This window comes from Molothrus aeneus, chromosome 12 (genome assembly GCF_037042795.1).
Source record: "Molothrus aeneus isolate 106 chromosome 12, BPBGC_Maene_1.0, whole genome shotgun sequence".
NCBI classification, from domain to species: domain Eukaryota; kingdom Metazoa; phylum Chordata; class Aves; order Passeriformes; family Icteridae; genus Molothrus; species Molothrus aeneus.
The window spans coordinates 14,545,954-14,566,887 of NC_089657.1; the positions used below are offsets into that span (position 1 = coordinate 14,545,954).

At 44.8% G+C, this 20,934-nt stretch overlaps 1 protein-coding gene across 1 annotated transcript in view; it reads right to left on the minus strand.

The window, feature by feature from the left end:
* The window catches only part of DNAH1 (dynein axonemal heavy chain 1), a 67,491-nt gene extending 48,632 nt beyond the window's left edge, over positions 1-18,859 (minus strand). The window contains exons 1-17 of the mRNA XM_066558378.1: positions 18,845-18,859; positions 18,387-18,459; positions 15,735-15,909; positions 15,079-15,235; positions 14,424-14,556; positions 13,304-13,465; positions 12,530-12,782; positions 10,457-10,614; positions 9,445-9,656; positions 7,917-8,212; positions 6,761-6,911; positions 5,969-6,162; positions 4,876-5,101; positions 4,140-4,259; positions 3,264-3,346; positions 1,726-1,867; positions 525-680 (exon numbers count right to left, since the gene is read on the minus strand). Coding sequence (XP_066414475.1) covers positions 525-680; positions 1,726-1,867; positions 3,264-3,346; positions 4,140-4,259; positions 4,876-5,101; positions 5,969-6,162; positions 6,761-6,911; positions 7,917-8,212; positions 9,445-9,656; positions 10,457-10,614; positions 12,530-12,782; positions 13,304-13,465; positions 14,424-14,556; positions 15,079-15,235; positions 15,735-15,909; positions 18,387-18,459; positions 18,845-18,859 — 2,706 coding nt within the window. The remainder of the gene's footprint in view (positions 1-524; positions 681-1,725; positions 1,868-3,263; positions 3,347-4,139; positions 4,260-4,875; positions 5,102-5,968; positions 6,163-6,760; positions 6,912-7,916; positions 8,213-9,444; positions 9,657-10,456; positions 10,615-12,529; positions 12,783-13,303; positions 13,466-14,423; positions 14,557-15,078; positions 15,236-15,734; positions 15,910-18,386; positions 18,460-18,844) is intronic.
* Positions 18,860-20,934: the final 2,075 nt, after the last annotated feature.

Genomic DNA, 20,934 nt, shown 5'->3' on the forward strand with positions numbered 1-20,934 from the left:
CTTGGCTGGATGTGGATGACAATGACTCACTGGCAGCTGAGCAGCTACAAGCAAAATGAGTGTTTACAACTACATAAACTGTTGCCTTAGGAGAACACCACGCTCCAAGCCCAGCCAGCTGCCAGCACCCACTCTGCAACCACTTGCATTCACACCCATAGACCTGCAGCAACAGCCTTACAGAAATGGATGCATCCTGAGTGCTGCTTCAAGACCTTCCCAACCAATTTCTCCTCATGAACATCTCTCAGACCTCACTGTGGGCATCCAAACTCTCACAGAAGTAGTGGAAATATCAGACCCTGAGCAGCCTTCCACATTTGCCAGGGATTGGCTCTTCTGCAGCCCACTGGAGCGATGAAGCAGTGTAGCCAATCCACAGGACTGAGGAGCAGCTCCCCAGATAAACCAAAGCAGCATGAAGGATTCCTCCCTGAGGAGCTATGTCTCACTATTTGCTCTACCTACCACCTAGAAATCCCAGCAAAGATCAGAGTCCTGTGGGTACAGGACCTGACACTTACATCTGTAACTTTGATGCCAAAGAGTCTTTCCCTGTTGTTGTAGAGAACTGCCAACTCCTGGAGCTCCTTCAGCTGCTTCCGGACATCCCTTGCATCTTCAGCCAGCTCATGGGCTTGGTTAATGTCTGACTGGACAGAAAATCCACCTACAGTCAGCTGGAAGAGAAAAGGCAGGCACAAGCTGGGACTCTGAAGCTGAGTGCTGCTTCTAGAGATAACAGCTACCTGGTGCGCTCTTTGTTACATTCAAAGGCAAGATTTTTATGCTCTTGATTTCACCTCCCCCAAACCAATTTCACTTCTGTTTAGACCATGATGAAAGTGGTGAGGAGAAGCAATAACCACTGGTCAGGTGGAGGAAACTGCAAATGTGATGACCAGCTGCTTGTCCTCTTTGTGACAACAGTTAATCCCCAAGGAATAGGAACAATAAGTCTATGCCCAAATTTGATGCTGAATTTACACTGATATTTGCTACAGAACCAGTAAAGTGCAAATGATAGCTCTACTAGTCACTCAGTTTGTTTCCAAGAATTGTTTAACACATATCTAGAGCTTCTCTAATAAATTTAGTGTTTTGTTTCGGTGGCTTGGGTTTGTTTGTTTGGTTTGGATTTTGCTTTGGTATTTTGTGTGGGCTTGTTTTTTATTTGTTTGGGTTTTTTGATCCAGTGTTGGGGTATTATCATTTTGGGAACCTGTTTCCAAGAAAATCTAGGTCAGTGATTTCACCTTTCTAAAATGGCTTTTTTCCCCCCTGAATTTAAAAAATTTTAAAAATGGCTTTTTTCCTCTGCAATTATTTCAGTGTCTTTCCCACAAGATGAGTTCCATGGCTGAATGCTGTATTTTCCCCCTTGATGGCAGCGCATCACAGGAGATGCTCTGCAGGGAGCTGAGTACACAAAAAAGAAAAAGGAGGTGCCCATGTTGCCTGAGCACCAAGAATTGGGAGCACTGTATAAACACCTTCTCAATGAAAAATGAGTATTTCTGCAGAGTCTTGTCTTTCACACAAAAAGGAAATTCTCAATCAAAAGTCAATAAAAAACCAAGGGAGGGTGTGTTAATATTTGGTCTAACAACACATTCACCTCAAAACTCATCTGAGTAAAATCTCATCTGAAAGTTTCCCTCCTGACTGATGACAAGAGCTTCAAGATGCCCTTCTATGGACAGTTCATTGTCAGGGGCTTAATACCTGCATTTCCTCCAGTTTTTCTTGAAATGTCTTCTGATCCGAAATCTGCGTTTTGCGAAATCTTTCCTCATCGTCTATGTGCTGGAGCCGAACAGACTCTGATTCCATGGACATTTTCACTGGCCAGTAACTGGCAGTCCACCTGCACCCACATGATACAAAGAGACAAGCTTCTTGAGCATATGTTTGAAATGCTGAAAATCACAGAATGAGAAAGCCAAATCCCACCAAACAAGGAGGCTTTACAACAACAGAAACACATGTGGTTTCAACAAAACATTTTTTTCCAGCTTGTCTTGTTGATATGCAGTCCTTGTGACTAGGCTATTCAGCTAGAGAGAGCTGGGGAGAAGTGGAGGGCCTTTTTAAAAGGAACAAATCCACTACACTGCTGAAAAGCTAGGAGACAGCAAAATAACAGTTGGCATCCAGAGGGAATGTCTGTCTTTGAATGTATTTGCAAGGAACTGAAAAAAATGGGGTCAGAGTCTCGGCTTATGGCTTTTCAGGGCTACTGAAAAAGCCAGTCTCCTGTTAAGCAGGGCAGTGAGGGCCAGTGTAACCCAGATACAGGGAAGCCCTGGATTCTGCAGAGTGCCCTGGGGAGAGGATTGTAGATCCAGGAAAGTCGGCACAAATTAGGTGCTCACGCCAAGGCAGGTTTCTTGCTTCTTGCTCAGCCATAGCCCACCCATTACTGCCTCCATTTGGACCCTCAGCCTGTGTGCAGCGCTAGTACAAGGTTTGCACACTACACCCACAGGAGGTCACAGCCCTCCAGCACCTGGGGATGCAGCCATCTCCTACCAGTCCTGCCTGGGGCAGGTCTGGGCAGTGGGAATACAGCTACGCCTGTTCCAAGCTGGCCTGGGGCTGAGGTGCTTTCCTGTAGCTTCTGTGGTGATTTTGCACCTTGCACCCATATTTCTAGTTTCAGGAGCACTCTGCACAGACTCACTCAGGTTGCAGACATACTGGACCAAGTATATATCATAAGAGAAGTGCTTCCTGGGCTGAGCAAGCTTTAGAAGCCTTGAAGCTGTGTTTGTGAGCTGACTCTGCTATTGGGGCATAGTCAGGCCACAATTGGAATAATAAAAGTAAGTGGAAGATGCTTGGAGAAGAACTGCAGTAATAATAAGGGCTCAAAATTCTTCCTAGTCTTAAGAAAACCCTGGGAGTGTTCCTATCCTGGAAGTGTTCATTTAGTTTCAGGCACAGACTAAACTGTGTACTTTGAGACTTTACAAGTATCTCAAAAAAAACCCCAAAAAACCCAAAAAAAAACCACCCAGAGAAAAGGGCTTTACTATGTTAAACAGGTTAATAGCTACCAGTTTGCCTTGCCCCAGGCCAGAAGGCAGCATGAACTCACACTTCTTGTCTACAAACTTCATTTCAAGAATTCAGTGCTCATATAGCCTGAGAGGCACTTAAAAGTTCTGCAGGAGCCCTTGATAGACACATGGCCCCTGAAGCACTGAGAATGGTAATTGCAGAGTCCCACTTTGACAGTGGGAGAAATGCCTTGTGCTCACTTGTCAGTGAAATCTTCTTCGGTAAGATTGTAAAGGAAGTCTTCCATGACCTTGTAATCTTCCATGACTTCCTCAATCAGTTGCTGCACAGGGTGAGAGAAAGAGAAAAAAAGTAGACACCTTTAGACCATGCTGATTCCAAGTCTCTGGTGTACACCTCATTTTCATGAGGTGCCTTTGAAGAGCGTTAGTCACACAAGCTTAAAGTGATGTGGGCTGCTTCTGTGCCCTGTGAACAGTGGGAATGGATTTACAGCCCCTTGTTCTGTGAATGATCATGCCATCATCACCCTCTGTTCTATGGGAATGAAAAGAAGTGTGACCTAGTGGATAAAGTGCTGGACAGAAATTGAGTGTTTTAGGTTATCCTCCAGGTTCCCTCATTGGCATGGACAAGTCAGCTTACAGCTTGATGCCTTTGTTCCCCATTTGTTCAGCTGGGAAAAGACTTACACTTCAAATAACTTTGAAATAACTCAGTGCTAAAATGTCCTATTAGAAAAAATATATTAACAGCAATTTGAGCACTGGGTAACAGAAAGATTTTTTTGAAAAGAGGTTTCATTTTTAGAAGATAGCCATTCAGTACACAAATGCAGAATGGATCATGAATGCAGCAAAATGCATACGTAAGTATTTTAGGCAAGATTTTAAACTGCTATTTTGTTTTGCAAAGAGATTTAAATTTATGATCTGTATATTTAAAAATACAAATTGTAGGAATTATAAAAATACAAAGCTAGGAATCTTGTGGCATTGCACACAAAGATATGCAAGTAAAAAACTGGAATTCTGCTTCTGAGACACCACACATTGCATTGACAAATTTCCTCCTCACTTCCCTTGATGCCCTATCCCAAGGACAGGCTGCCCCACCTCCTGCACTGCCAGCTGCTCGGGCACTCCCTTCAGCCAGTCCCTCAGCTCAACCAGCTCCTCGATGTTCGTTGGTCTCTCATGCATTTTGGTGCTGATGGCTTCATATGCCTCACAGATCTGCAGCAGGACACAGCAAACACCATCACAGAGTCACCAATTGCTAACAGACAAACTGGGAAACCTGTCCCAATCCACCCACTTCCCATTCTGAAGGGGTCTAAGGGGTGAGTACACAGTTCTGTTCTGGTTTTTTCTTTTCCCATCCATCTCACCCATTTCAGCTCAAACTGAATGGGACTGCCAAAAAAAGAGGAAGGGGAACTGCAGGTATGTAGTGAAAATAATGATAATAACAGATTTAGACAATCAGCTGGCAGAGGCAGTTGCCTATATTCCAGTTATCCTCAGAGGAAGCAGAAGGACTTTTCAGTTGTCTACTAGACAGATCTTTTCAATCCACCAACATACTTTTGTAAAATGGCAAGGTCTTGAAGAATTTAATCTTAAGAGCTGCAGCTCTCAGGCATGTAATTTATTAAATATATTTAATTCCTCATTTGGTTGGGTTTGCATATGTCCTCGATAATTTCAATTTTAAGTAATCAGCCCAGTGTGATCTTTAAAATATCCTCATTAATGTGGCCTTCTAGTCATTTCACAAAAACACAGCAACTTCAAAAGCAGAAGGACAAGACAAGACAGAGACAGATAATACATTGAACCATTAACTTACTTTCTGCACCTGTGAATGGAGGCTTTTAGCCAGCATGTCCAACATGGCAGTGGCAAGAGCTTTGTGTTTATCAGACAGACTAAGCCTAATATGTTCTATCTTGACTTGAAAGGGGCCAATGATAATAGAACTAGGTAGAAGGTGGTCCAGGGTCTCCTTTTCAGACAAATATGTGTCTACTATCTTTGTCACCTCCTGAGTAGGTGGAAATTGCTCTTCATAGTCTCTGTAAATTAAAACACCAACAAAAAAAATGGCTGTGTAGACCTTAAGAATATTTGTGCATCCAGGCTATGTGTCCACTCAAAGGATCAAGACATGAAATTATTAAGGCATAAATTTACACAATAGGTGCAGAGTGGAATAAGAGCACAGATACTCTAGCTGCAGAAAGGGAGTAGAAAAAAGAGATGAAAGAGGAAATATGGCAAGAAGAAAGGGAGAGGCAAAATAAAAGCACTAGTGTAAACAGGGCAAGATCAGGAGGCACTTCAGGAGAGGGTAGGCACTTCAGTGTATTCTGGGGAGAGACAGGAATTTGTCAGATGGGATTTGTAAATTGATTAAGCTGGAATAAGAAAAAAGAAAAGGTCTTCATTCTCACTGTTTGGAGAAAACATAAGACCTAAACAGAAGTCCATTAAAGTAACAGAGGCTACAGGACAGAATAGGTGCAAAGAGTTTTGGCAATGAAAACAATGAGGTTGAAACAAAAGAAAACATGACTTTCTACAGAATGCTATCAGCCTGAGCAGACACTATGGGAAGGAGGTCAGAGTCAAGTATGCTAACTGGATTCTCAAACAGGATGATTCATTTTTAGGGCCATTAATATCTCCAATTACACTGACGAGCATGACAGGAATGTGACTGCTGTCAGAGGCAGGAAGAAATTCCCAGTGCCACCACCAATGTCCTCTAAAAGCATGGACTGTCACCCGTGACTGAAGGCAGCCCCTGACAGGGGCCTGATCTCACATCTGAGGCACGTGGTCTCAGAACAGCCCCACACTCTCACATCAGAACATCCACACAACATCTTCCACAAAGGCTTGTCATTGGGGTCACAGGGGTTTAGTCAGAAGCCACTTACTTTAGGAAGTACTTGATGTCATTGTTATTTATCTCTAAGAACTTCTCGTATTTCTTGCCGTAGGCTTGGAGAGGGATCCGAGTCTTTTGAATGGCAGAGCGCAGAGCCTCACGTAGCTCTTCTACTTTTGGCTCTTGCAAACCCACTGATTCCAGCATGGGGGTGCCTGGGATATCCATGTTCTCCAACACATACTGCAAGAGGAAGGGGAGAGGTCTTTCAGGACAAACAGAGCTAACTGTGCCTCCTCAGGAGAGGGGCAAATCCATCCCTGGTGGCACCTTCGGGAACTCTTGCAGTCCACACTTCTACATTGTGTCAGGAATTGTTTGATCAGTTTTATGTGCCCCCTTCCCCAAAGAGTGAGGGTCTAGGGAGACAGGGCTTTCACAGTAGCAGACAGAAAGATGCATATGCAGAAGGGACTTGCATCAAACAGAACTGGAAACAGTGCTATTTCCTTTATGAAGGAAAGACTCCTTTATGAGTCTGCTTTTACCAGCCACCACACACTCAGGGCAACCAGAGTGTCCATGTGTCCACAGAACCTGCAGCACCAAAGCAGAAACACTGATCAGACAAAAGAGCTACAAGGTTGGGGAGACTGAAGAAATCCTGTCAGAATAGAACTGCATTAGCACAGTGCTGTGCCCAGAGTAATTTAACTGAATTCCCAAGTACCCACTTGTGCACCTCCCTCCCTCTCTCAGTACAAGCTCAGGGGTGTCTGTGCTGAGCTGCAATGCACTGGCACGTGCACAGCTGTATCCCTGGTGATGCAGAAGTGTTCACCTGCTCCAGCTGTGGGATGCTGTGGGTCGCCAGGATCCCATTGTCAAACAGAGAAATGAGAGATGTCTCAACACTCTCCACAGAGGGGCTGAGGAGGACACCACTGATGTCTAGCTCAATGTCTGTTACAAAGAGTGGATTCCTTTGAGACCTGTGGTGGGAAGAGATAAGAAAGAACAGGGATGCTTTTTGAGAATATGATACACAACTGTATTGCTGTGGTGCTGATACTGAAATGCCTCCTGGACAGGAAAGGAAAGCAGAGGAGAAGAGGACTGTCTCATGCAGATGAATATATAAAACACTGTGTTCTCAACTGAACAGTACAGAGAACTCTTTTTAATCAAAGGTGAAGGAACCATCAATTATGACATATCAGGATCCCCAAAAGTCATAACCTTATCTGGAGAATTGGAGCTGCTTTACAGAAAAACTGGAGGTGTTTTTCAAATTCAGTATCTCCAATAGACTCCTAAAATGCACCTTCTGGAAGTTATATTAGTATTTCTAATCTTGCATGTGACCAGCCTGGCTCAGGACTAGCTGAAGTCAGTGTCAAGACTTCCACTGATTTAAAAGTAAGAGGCCTCATGTGAGTGACAGAGTTGTTTTTTTTTTTTTTCTTTTCTTCTGGCTTTCCATTTCTAAATGTTCCTTTTTTAATACCACAAAAAGCAAAAATCCTTAAATCAATGTCCAATGGAATAAAATTTTAGGCACTGTGATAACCTAAATTTGGTATTCTTTAGAGATCCCAGGCCAGATTCCAATTCTGAGGTTTCATCTAAGAATAGAATTAAGCAGCCATGCTCCTGGTATTCTTCCTGGCATCCAGAAAAAAATCAGCAGTAACAATTTGCTCCCCCAAGAACACTGGAGGTGGCTGATCTTTAGAACAGCACATCAAAGCAGCAGACCTTGGTTCTGATGGGCTGCTCCATATCACTAACTGCAGCTGGAAAGCTGTGCTAACAGAGCAGCCAGCTCTGTGTCCTTCTTCCATACTCCAGTGAACATGTCAGGTGGAGGATTAGGGAAAACTGCCCAGCTTAAAGGCCCCACACAGAGCAAAGCTTGCTTGCAGAATACTAGTTAAAAAGACAACAACAGTACACTTTTCTGCTCTTCCCATCCCTTATTTTTCTTTCTTTCTTACACGTAGGGACTGTTGGTGATGTCAGGTCCCCATTCCATGTCCTCTGAGCAGTTCAGGACACTCTGGCAAGCATCCAGCACAAACTGGGTGAAGCTGATGAGCGAGTTCTGCACCAGGTAGCGCAGAGAGTCCTGAAGCATGAACCTGATGCGCTCCATCAGCTTACACAGCTTGGAGCTCTGGTAGGCATCCCAGTCACTCTCCTCCAGATTGAACCATTTGCCTGCATCTTCAAGGCTGCTCTTAATTGCAGTCTTTATGGAATCAATCCAAGTACCCTTGAGAAACTCCTGAACCTAGGGCAAAGAAAAAAGCAAGCTGAGTAATCCTCTGAGGGCTGATGGGAAAGCAGTATGGCAAGGCGAGCTACTAGCTGGGGCTGTTGGAGCTTTCTCTGCTGTGAAAGGAAACTGCTCTCTCAGAGCTGTGGTAGCTAAAAGTAGCTCTCAACCTCCACCCCCACACATATGATATCTGAACCTGGTCATATATCTCCTGCACTGATAAAAGACCCACAAAAAGAAAGCCTGATATTAAAAAGTGGGAATGCTCTATTCTCTGGTTTGCTCACAGTTTCCTTCCTCTTTTCTACAGAGTGGCATCCCTGGAGCTGCCTGTGTCAGGGTCCCTCACAAAAAGTTGTGTAGACAGTGTGATGAGCACATAAAGGACAGAATGTTGTCTTCTCTTGACAAGTGAGAAGAAAGAGCGGAAGAAGCCAAGGGCAGCAGCAGTTTGCAGTATTTTAATTTATTAAAATACCACCAAGTGTCACTTCTGCTCCACAGGCAGCTTGCTGCTTGTGTGTACTAAAAGAACCTTAGTCACTGAGTGGATGACAACACTGTCTAGCTGAAACAGCACAGGACTGGGAAGGACCAGCACCTTCTCTGCCACTGATTTAGTGTGCAACCCTGTGCAAGTTACTCCATGTGGCCATATCCAGAGTGCAATGTGCTGCCCTTAGTCAGAGGACATGAAGATCCTCTGGTGGGAATTACCACAGAGCTGCAAATTTTTGTCCTACTCTCTCTATTGGCATTGCAAACAGAGTGATTTAATTAAGTACATGAAGAACATAGAGTGTAGAAAAGCATTATCTCCATGAGTGTTTCAGGAGGAATCAAGCATCTTGTGCCTTGCAGCTGGATGGATGGGGAAATAATAACAAAGAAATAAAAGGGAAAAAAATTAAAGAGAAACTTGAGTGCTGATCAAGTGTGTATCTGTGTATAAACCAGGTGGAGAAAAGAAGGGCTGCAGCCCCATATGGGCACCTGTTTAACACACTAAGAGGATGGTCAACATTGGCTGATCCTAACCACCATGACTCTTTCAGCCCATTCTCCCCATATCCCAATAAATTTGACAGGCACGTGCAAATTCCTCCCTGCCCCAAACATGATGTCTCCTTTGACAGCTCATCAGTTTCCAGAAGATCAATCTGCAGCTGCTGCATCTGTCTAACACACACTGACAGCACTGCTGCCTGCTCCATGTGTTCATCCCTCACACCTCCTCTGCTCACCTGAGTGAAGGCCTGAGTCTGGATCTCTTCAAATTCCTCCAGAGAGACAAGTTTGGTGACAGTTGTGTTAAACAGAGACAGGACAGCTGCCTTGTTGCACTCATCCTGTACTTGTGCAAGGAGATAGATAGCTTCTGGCCTGGTCAGGAGTGAGAGGAAGTTGAATTCTCTCTGTCGTTTATGGAAAGGATAGTCTGGGATAGGAACGATCCCTAGCACCAAAAAAAGAAATAATGTCATTGCCTGCAACAGCCATTTCAGCTTCTGTTTTTAGAGTACAGGTCCCTTTGGGAAGCACTTGTGAAAAGGACTCTGCTCCAATGCACAGGCCTTATCATGCAGCAGCTTCAGCAGAGGGCTGGATGAAAGAGAGAGTCTCTGTTCTGCTGCAGAGACCTTCTGCAGCCTCCCATTAGGGCCTGAGGTGCTGTCTTGGTGCCTGACCTTCCCAAGGCTTTGGCTCATGAAGTCTCCATGTGATAGAACACTGGAACTCAAGAAACTTCCTACTGAGGCTCCAAGGCACAGCTGAGTCATCTCATCTGTGAGAGGCCACTTGTGAAGCACCTCAAGGCCTTCCTGCTTTTGGAAGATTGAAGTGCACAAAATATGCTCCCCTCCCATCTTTTAGTGGGGCCATTTTCCTCCTGTTTGGGACTCTGAAGGAGCCTGAGCCCTCTTCCACACCTGAGGCATTTCCCAGCTGGGCACAGCAAAGCCAAGGCAGTCAGCCTTAGCACAGTGGTAAGCCAATCACACTGCCAAACATTTGGTGCCATTAAGGGTACACTTGCAGAATAACTGCAGCTTAGCTGATGAGTTCTAATTACACTGAGGTAACATGAGCATGGAAATATACCCTAAAAAAGAGGAGACATACTCAAAAGTCTCACACAATCTCCTGTTGCTGCCCCTTGGAGCTCTAATCATTACCATGAACCTGAGAGCTCCTACAGCAAACAACAAATCCTATCAAAGACAAGAAAGCAAACTGCTTCACTCTGTCCCCTACCTTTCTCTGGTGCTTCCTTCTGCTCTTTGTCTGGAAGGGTAACAAAAGAAAACATCTCGGGTTTGGAAGCGACGACTCTGTCAAAGCTGATCATGTTCATGGTGTGTTTATAGTCTAATTTCACTTCTTTCTCCAGGGTGCTTATTTGGTCTAACATGCTGTTACAAGATACAGAAACACTGAGAACCCATGGCATTTGAGCACCTGTATACCTGTAGCTTTACTGCAAACTCCACCCCTCTCTCCCTCCCTCCCAAATTCACTAACCCAGAAGCCCACCTACCACTCAACACATCAGGAGAATTGTGCAGACAATGAAGCAGCCAGCAAAGGTATCAACTGGACTTTTAATGACAGAGGCAAGCAGGGAGTGAGGACTAGGACTATAGCTTTTGTAAGTGTCTTTTCAGTTCAAAGCAACATCTCCACTGGGTAGATGTTGCTTTAGAACTGAAAGCAACATCTGGGTAGATCTCAGTACAATTTCTGGGTAGAAACATTATAGAGGGAAGGAGAAATAACCACCAACTAAAGAAAGTAGCTGGCAGTTCTGGAAAAGTTGGGCTATCCAAGCTGGCCTCCCATTTGCCTCCTGTTGTCCGTTTCCTCAGCCAGAACACTCACATTAAGTGCTGAAACCCTGCTCCATTTGCCTTAGGAAATCATCATCCTTTACCTCAAGCAGACAGAGTACTTTTCTTTATCCCTGTAGTTCTGCTCACAGAGACTAATTACTCTCCTACTTTCCAGTTCAGGCCGGCAGACCATGCAGCTCCTCACACCTTCCTATTTCTGAGCAAGGCAATCAGTCACGGCTGATTCCCAGCAACACCATCAGTGGCTCATGATTCATCAGCCCAGGGACATTAAAATGCCTCCCCAATATGAACTGCATCACAAAGAGATACTCCATTATATTCAGGTGGAGATCTCCTGTTCTGTTTGCTTTCCCCTGTGCAGATCTTCTTTTGATTTGTTTTAGCAGCTGTTAATAGGTAGAAGGGTCACCAGCAGACAGCAGCCAGGTCTCTGGAGACAACGGGTGGTCTGCAGATCAGTACAGCAATGACTGATCTGTTCCTCAAAAGCACAGGGGGACAGCAAGGTCAGCCATCCCGCTTTTTGTCAACCATTCTTGCTGTTGAAGGCCACTTAACTGCAGGTGTAAGCATGGCTTGGTGGGTCTGCCTATGGAAACTACTTCAGCTGGGAACACTGACAGCCCACCCATCCTGTACACGTGTCCCTGGGGCTGCCATCTGCCTCCTTCTGATGCCACCCGGGGAAACTGCATGGTGTGCTTGTGCACAGAATGGAAGGCAGGTGAGACCCATGGTCTGTGAGTTGGCTGCTCAAGACCTGCCTCCACTGACACTTGTTTTGTAGCCCTATGAAGTCCCACAATGTTTATGGACAGAAGGCTGAGCCCCCACACAAGTACATGATGCTTTACTGTCGGGACCCAGAACATTCCTCTGCTGCCCTGAGTGACTCAATACCCTGGAAAGGGGCTCAGAGACCTTGGCACAGAGTCAAAATCACCTGTGCCTTCGATTTTAGTCCATGGAAAAAATTACCAACTTTGTATGAAGATTTACAAGCCACAAGAGTTTGAGTAGAATAATAGTTAATTTGTCACAGGGTGAAAAGGTAGAATTTTGGGGTTTTAAAATGGGGGTTCAAGAAGCAAGATGGAAGAATCTAGGCGTGTCCTGTCCTTCTTCTTCTTATTATCCTCCATCTTCTGCTAAGATGGTGACACTTTTTGATTGGTTTAGAATAGAGACAGACTGTCTAACATAGGTGATAGTTATTGAAAAATTATTGTAAATAAAGTACACATAGTTCTTAGGATAAAAAGTTAACATCACCCCAAGGGCAGAGGCTGTGCCACAACCCGACCTGCTGGACAAATCTCAGCAGGTCAGAGAAAGAATGCAATAAATAAGAAAAAATAAACAACCTTGAAAAGTAGAACCAACGAATCTCGACTTCTTCAGTCACGGGGCTAGGAAAAAAGAAACTTTCTAATACCTCAAAAGTCATCTCAACCACAAAAACCCAAAACTTTACCTCTTCTCGTCCTTCATTTTGGGAGTCTGCACAGCCAAGCGCTTCATCCTCTGCAAGCTTTTCTCGTTGATGGTGTCCAGCCCCTCTGTGGGCATGCAGTCCACGTACAGGTGGTACATGAGCAGCCCCTGCGTCCTCTTGCGCAGGCTGTCGGCGCAGGCCACGCGCTCCGCAAACACCTGCGGGTCCTCGGCCAGGAACTGCAGGCACACCCGAGGTACCCAGTACTGACATGGCAACAGTGGAGCTCTTCCTGGGAAATCAAAGTACAGCTTACCAGAGGCTGCAGGGAAAACAAAACTCAGAATGGCTTGCAGTGCTGACAGCAGCTTTTTGATAGACAGGATAATTGGGCTGCTTGTGGGAGATCAAAATGAGGGACCAAAGCTGAGGACAGCAAGAGATAAGGAGCATCTCTAAACCTTTCAGGAGAAGGGTACTTCATTTTAATCTGTCCACATTCCCTTTCAAAATGGCATTGAACCAGAAAGCCCAACATTTTACTTTTCTTGAAGGCTGGAAGGATAGGAGAAGGAATAAAAAGAAAGGTGTCTACAAAGGGAAAACCTCAAACGGGATCAAATTAAGATGTGGAGTTCTCTTCCTTGGAGGTTTTTTCAGATAAGTTTAACAGAGACATATCAAGAGAGATAACAGTGAAAGGGATTAAATGACTTCTTGGTGTCCTTCCCATATCCAGCTAGGACAAACATGGGTAATGAACTGGCTCTCAGACTATATGACAGGTCCCAAAAGACCTCATTTGAAACACACCTTCTGGAGTTCTTCCTCCGTTGATGATGGGTCTCCCTTCTTCGTCACGCACCAGACCTTTCTCATCTGTTTTATGGACCAAGTAGAGGTCTGTCTCCTTGTCATAATCCAGAACTCCAACATCAATCCACTTGTAGATCAACTCCTGGCTTTTGGGGTCCTCTGAGAGAGCCAAGGATTAAAACAGGGTTAGTCCATTCTCCTGGAGGCTACAGCAAATGGACTTTCCCGATCCAAGTGGTGATGCCACAGTCAAATCCATTTGCTCCTTTGAATCTCAGTCAATCTCACAGAGTTTCTGTCTGACCAATTAAATAATGAACTTAGGTTTTACAGCTTAAAATTTTCAACGTTTTGCATACACCAGACAGATATCTATTTATATTGATATCAATATGGATACAGGTCAGGACAGCATTATGCTGTCCATTCAACCTGAGGAGTGATCAGGTGTGGTATTCCCCAAGACAGGTGCAGGCAGAACCCAGCCATCATGTGCTGGCTGCCCAAGGATACACAGAGCTTATGTTTTATGCTTCAGTTTTGCAGACAGTCAAGCCTCTGGAGGCTGCTCCAGAGCTGCAGATGCTGGTTCCCACACTTTAAAGCTACTGCAGATGTGTTAATGTGAGCTGCAGCCACAGCTGGGCATCAGTATAACTGCACCTAGTAATGCCTTCTCATTGAGAAGGCTCCAAATGATTGGAAAACAATGTCCACATCACCTAATTTGGCCCAGATTTACTACTTGTATGTTCACTGTAGTCTGAACTCGTCTTCTGATCCTGCACTTGCAGAGAAATCCAGGCAGAACATACTGTGCCCTAGGAGTTAGAACACCCTAACTCCATGAAGATAACTATGCACCAATAAAGAGAAATTTTGTCTGTGCTGACAGAAAGTCAAAAGGCAAAGGCACCTTTTAACAAAGTGGAAACGATCCAGGGCAGGACTGGCAGTCAGTGAGATCCTGGTCTCTGGCTCTGACTGCCTGAGACTGGCCAAAATGAGATAGGGCTTTTCAGAGCTACATCATCAGAATCTACACATTTCCTTCTGCTGAAAGGGCCTGTAACCATTAGTGTTGCCCTGCTTGAGCAGGAACTGATTCAAGTTTTACCATGTCCAAGCACATCATCTGTAGGTAAAAGTGCTTTTCCAGGCACTGGCTTTCTATCAGAAGATCCTGGCTCCAGCCCTAGTGACATCCACTCTTCCGGAGTTCGACAGTCAAATTCATCATTGTCAAATACCTAAAAAGCAAGGACATGAGGGAAATTAGGATTTACTCCAGAAACAAGAAAACACCCAATAAAAAATTTCATGAGAGGAAAACATTAACATGCAGTTCCTAAATGGGCTACAAAATTTGGAAATCAGTCCAGGTGCAAAAGCTGTGTGATATTTGGCTGACAATTTTCTCCCAAACAGCACTATTTGTACCTCCAGCCATTTCCTAGGGAGAACAAACCAACACCTGGAGAGGTTTCCTGCAGCAATACTGCTGACTACTGCATTCAGAAGGAAACATGAGACACCTTTCCTTTGGACACAGAAAAGCCAGTGAGGAGCACTCCCAAGGACTATTAGTTTTGACAGAAGTTGTGGCACCCTGCAGAAGATGCTCAGCATCTTGTAGAGACCCTTCAGTGCCCGAGCCAGCTCCAAAGCATTTCCTTGCTTTGCTGCTTGTTGTGTCAATACTGGCTAAGTGTCCTCAGAAACCTCCTGTGGTATAAACAATGAGACAATGAGACAGACATGTGCTCTCTTACCTGTAATGGGAGGTAGATGGGAAACACAGAATCTTTTGTCTCCTCAATAGGTGGCATATTGTCAGGGTCATAGTGCCTTGGCATCAGCTGATTGGAGTCTATCCCCTTGCTGGCCAGGAGCTCAGCAATGTCAAAGGTGAGATACAGTCGTCTCCTCCTGGATTACATCAGAAGAGGAAATAACCACTTAATGTGCCTGTAAGCATTCCCATGCCTACAACTCCACTTTTTCACTCTGCACCCCTATCAGTAAAACATTTTTGGTACACATTGCATCCACGTCTATTTCTTCATTTAAAGCATAAAATAATTCTGTGGAAGTGACCTAGAAAGATCAGTTACTCCAATCCATAAATTATATACTGTACTATGGTACTAATACATTATAGAGCATACACAAAACCAGAAATCAAAAAAAGAATTACAAAAAGATGACATAAACACTATTAAAAAACAATGTTTTCTTCCCACATCCCAGTGAATTGTCTTCTGCACCCTCTGCAATTCATGTACTCCCCACTTTGGAGACTACTGCCTTACAGGATAAGGTTTTCTTAAGGATTTTTGACATGTTATGTCTTGAAAGCAAAAGTCAACACCCTAATCTGCTGTGTCCATTCCACAGTGATGCCTCTAGCCACTTTCTGGTTACTTACCTCTCTACTTCAACCTTCCGAGGGTTTTGCCCTGGAACACGTTTGAAAGGCATCTGCACTTTGGGCTTAAATGATTGTTCAGGGAAATCTGACTCAGCAAGGATCTCAGTAGATGGTCCAACCATTTGATTCTCCATGAGACCTTTAAAGTTTGCAGGCACCTTGAATTTTGTGACTAAGAAACAAAGAGAAACACATCTGAAACCACCAGGTATCACTTTGCTTTACATTCACACACAAAGAAGAACTCTGCTGTCTACTGAGTTATCTGCAGAAGTCACTTCACTAGATTTGTAAGAGAAATCAAGTAGACATCAAATTAGAAACAGAAAGAAAGACCTTTTTTTTTCCTGCTACAATATGTGATTATGGTTTTCCAGTATCAAAATAATGGCATAGAAGAAAACTCCACCAAGAATTACTGTCATGCAGATTTTTGGGAGCCAAGGCACTGACCTGGCTCTAAGGAGCTCTGTTTTGTTCCCAGCTTTGCTACAGACTCTCTACATGACAGTGGGCAATTACTGTCTCTAATGTACAGCTTCCATCACCCTCAGAAAGGATCCCCCTGCCTCTCTGGGGGGCCCTGAGACCAAGAGTCAGTCATAGCTGAGAGGAGCTTGGTCAAAGTGGTGATAAAGGGTTTATGAATATTACAGGGGGAAAGAAGCTGCAGAGGTCATCTTTGTCTCCTGAAGTGCCTATTCACACCTTGGGACAAACCTCTCTTTTCTCAGCTTTTGCTCAATCAAACCACCCACTCACATCAGCAATGGTGTGAGAAAAAATTGAGTTAAACAGCCAACAATCTCACCATTTGGCCAAACATTTTCAAGAGAAATGTGGACTAAGAAAAAAGTATACATTTCCAAGAACTGGCAGAAATTAAACCATGTCATTTACCCCATAAATAAACCAAACTGTTTTTATTGCTAAACAAGTTGCAAATAATAGAACAGCAGCAAACTGGGAATTTGAAGCTTAACCTAAATTAAGTAATTTCATGCAAGCTTTAAAAAGCACTATTCCCTAGACAGAGCTAAGCATTGAACTAAAAATAGATTTTAGTGGAGTGAGAGAGATTTTCCTTTGATGAACTTTCACACTCTATCAAGGAGAAATGTAAAGTTCTGGTTTGGAATTGGGTATTTTGAATGTCAAGCTTTGAACCCAATTGTTCACTGTGTTGCATGTGCTTCTGGAGTCATGGATGTGTCCCTTGATTTCAAAGCAATTGTGAAGAGCAGCCAATAATGCTAAAGCCAGACATGTTTCAGGATGGTTGGGTACAGGAAGGATCCTCTAAGAGGTCATTCCCTTGTCCTTCTAAAATGGCCCCTGGCTCAACCCTTGTAGCTGTACGTTGTCTGCTTAGAGACTAAAGGAAATAGCCACTAACTGGCTCCTCTCTCTCTGCTTCCCTCCCTCAGGAAGGGCAGCTAGCCTGGCATGAATGTGCTCGTAAACACTTGCATGGTCCATAAATAATTTTGAGGAATCCCTAAAATGCAGCTCTTTAGCCTCGTGTACATCTCTTGCTTGGGGTCTTTACAGAATGGCCCTGATTTGTATTTGTTGTCAAGGAGCACAGCTGTTCCAATTTAGTCATTTTATTGTTGCCAAATCCTGGCACCATCCATTATGGCACTTTGTGCACTATCAACTATTTATGTCAATACTTAGTGTTTCATTTGCATTTACATTTCCAACCTGATGGCTCCTTCCCCCTTGAAGAAGCAGCAGATCATAAATAGAGTTCTGTCTCCACTTGTTAAAGATGAGTCTAGCTTGTCAAGATTCACTTGAGGAAGCAGTCATTTGTCCTCACTCATGAAAATAAATGTCACATCTAAGCACAGGAGGGTGGTATATACAGTTCCCATCTTTCTCTAAAATCCTCTCACACACACTTTCTTCCCACCCACTGCCAGTCTATGATCCATATCCCCAGGAGTGCTCTAGGGGCCAGGAGAGTGCTGGCAAACCTTCAACCATTCTCTGTTCCTATATTTGAGCATCTATGACACAAGTTTTTGTAAGCAGGTGGCACCAGCAGCTCTGTACACACAGAGAGCCCTTGCATCTAGGGAGAACAATCTGCTCTGGGGTGCAGCTGGGTGCAGAATAAATAAATGAGGGAAGGCCATGATTTTGGCTATACCTAAATCCCAAATACAGCTTTCACAGGCAGGTCCCATTTTTGGGGTTGTCATGTGCTGGGCCAGCAGTTTAACTTGATGATCCTTGTGGGTCCCTTCTAACTCAGGAAAATCTATGATTTTCACAGGAAAGGGACATTGCTGGCGCCATGCACAGTAAGAACACATGCAAATTCAGTGTTGTCCTGGCAGCAGGACCAGAACTCCCACAGGCACCAGCACAGTCCACCCTGAACCCTGGGGGAAGTGGATCTATCCAGGAGAAAAGGAAGCAGGGTTTTATCACCCACTCAGATCACTCTGCTGAACCTCTAAATGAAATTCACTTTTCACGGGATATTCAAAGAGCACAGCACCATTCCTGAGCACTGAAAATGAAAGCAGAGCAGGAACCCAGAGGCAGTAGCCTAATTCCCAGCATGCCTGCTATAGGCAACCTGAACAGTTATGGCCCAGTTTCCTGCCCCACCTCACTCCCTCTCAGTGTATTTACCTTTAGGGGTGTGCTGCTCCTGCTCTGCCTGGTTCACCAAAGACTGGGACGCGTGGGGGCCACCAGAAGCACCCTGGAATGTGAGGGAAGTGTCAGAGCACAGTCGTGGCATAGTGTGAGTGGGGATCATTGAGGTACAGAGATAAAATGTGACTGTAAGACTGACTTTACCAGATCTTTAGGGACAACTGAGACTGTGAGTAATGGTCAGAAAAGGCTCAGAGACACAAGTACCTGAAAAGTTCAGCCAAATGCACAGGGGCAGGGGATCTCCCAGCAGCATGTGACCTGATGTCAGCTTAGGATGTTGACTGGGGGCGGATTAGGCAGCCAGTCATTAGGGTTTTACTGCCATTTATCACCACAACCACAGCCTGCCCTGCCATACTGGCATCCCAAACCCAGGCAATCGTGACAGTACTGTCACCGGCTACAGAGGAAGGCAGCACAACTCTGACCAGGATGAGCCTCATGGCCTCACTTTGTTAAGATCAAGGTCTTGCACAAAGGCCTCTGAGCAAAGGAAGGGCTAGGACCTGGGGTGAAGCCTGTATGCGTCCATACCAGCTGTGGACTTTTCTTTTCAGGACAGTGCTGGAGAAAGAAGTGCTCTTTGCACTTACCCCTGAGCTACTGGAGGGTCCTGGAGTAGGGACATCAGCAGAAGCCCCACTGCTGGTGCTAGGTTGGCTCCTACTCAGAAAATTCCTCAATTCCTTCCTTGCTTTGTCCATCTTCTCAGGAGAACAACGCTGTGACGTAACCTTGGGCTTCCTATGAGTGGAAGGACATTGAGCCTGGCACACACTGTATCTTTGGCACTCCTCCACACCCTCCCACAGTGCGGGATATCCTTCACTTGCTACAATGAGCGGGTATCACAGAAGGTTCCATCCCCTGATTCCATACCATTCACGACCTGGGGGCCATCAGACTCACGTGGCTGCCTCAATGGTTCACTAACCCTGGAGAAACAGATCGCTTTATTATTCCAGATGGGGTTTGGAGTGGGAAAACCAGCAGAATACACAAGAAAAGCTGCTTTCCTTAAGCAGCAGGGGCTTCCTGGATCTGTGGCAGCATTCAAAAGGCTGCCAGGAGAATTTGACTAAACTGGGACTACAAGAAAAGTACTACTTTTGCTGCACCCAAATCCCTTAAAAACTTTGTCACACTTGACTCCAGTGGGAGTAGGCTACAGCCTAGGATACCAACACAGCTACTCCCAGGTCTAAGTCTGCCTCTTTTATTTAAATAATTCATGACAGATGTTTAAGCATCACCTAACACATATTAAAATATTGCCAGAAGCTCCCCTCTTTCTCCTCCTGCAGGGGATATTTTTGCTCAGCTCACAAATAATTTCTGCTCTTCCACCTCGGGAGACTCAAGTCCAGGCAAATATCACAGCTGTACAGCTTTATTTTATAAAAACCTTTGTGCACTCAGAGATACCAATTAAGAACAGCTCTCAGACTTCTGGCAGGAGGATAATGCAACCCTTGGTTTTAGGCTTGTCTAAACACAGAGATGACTATTGTAACTAATTAGAACAGCTAAAGTGACACAAACCCCTCCAGCCTGCACATGCATGCACTGATATAATGGTGTACACATACCTGTGTAGCTTATTCCTATAAAATATGAGTCAAAGCTTTCCGTGGTGTCGCTCAAAGGTACTCCAGGCCAATACAGCTAACTGATCAATTCCTGCTCAGGGCTAGACCCAGACTCCTCATCCAGCCCTACCTGACTAGTGGTTTGTCTCCTGCACCCTTGCTAGGACCTTTCTTAGGCAGCCAAGCCTCTGCAGCAGGAGTCTTCCAGCTTTCCACAGCTAAGTTCTGGAAAGACCTTGCCTGGTCTTGAAGGCCACAGCTGGCACAGTACTTGTCTGGAGCCTCATCCTGACCTGGAGACAACATCAACAGATCCCTTCCTGACATGCCCTCTCTGCTCTGCTCTTGAATGGAGTGAAAACTCTGCTTGCCCTATACTCCTGATGAGAGAGGGCAATCTCTTCAGAATTTCACCTTGCTGCCTGTCTGTGAGAATGAATCGGGTACAGCACAGAAAGCATTACATGCATGCCGGAGATAAGAGGGAATAACTGTGCTGGTTTATTACTGCAGGTTCAAGCCAGTGCACAATTTTGAGAGGTTGAATCAAAAAAGAAATCAGATAATAAATCAAGGTTACCATGATGCGAATCTTTTAAGTGAAATGGAGTAAGCGAACAGATTGGAAAGACCTGGGAGATGAGATCAATAATACCCCCTCCCCTCCTTCAAGCTAAAAAATCTCCAATCTCTCTCCTCTCAGCTTTGCTTTGGCATGGCAACTGGAACCTCACACCCTGAAGAATGAATTTTCCATGGAGGATTTTGTTTTTATTAGCTATTTTATGCTCTGGCCATATCTATTTTAGCAGCCCAGCAGGACTGATTGGAATCAGCCAAGATCCAAGGATTCCTGATGAATCACTGCTGGACTCTTTGGTGCCTGCTGCACTGGCTGGGAGAACAGCAGTGAGGCGGAACGGCCCCGT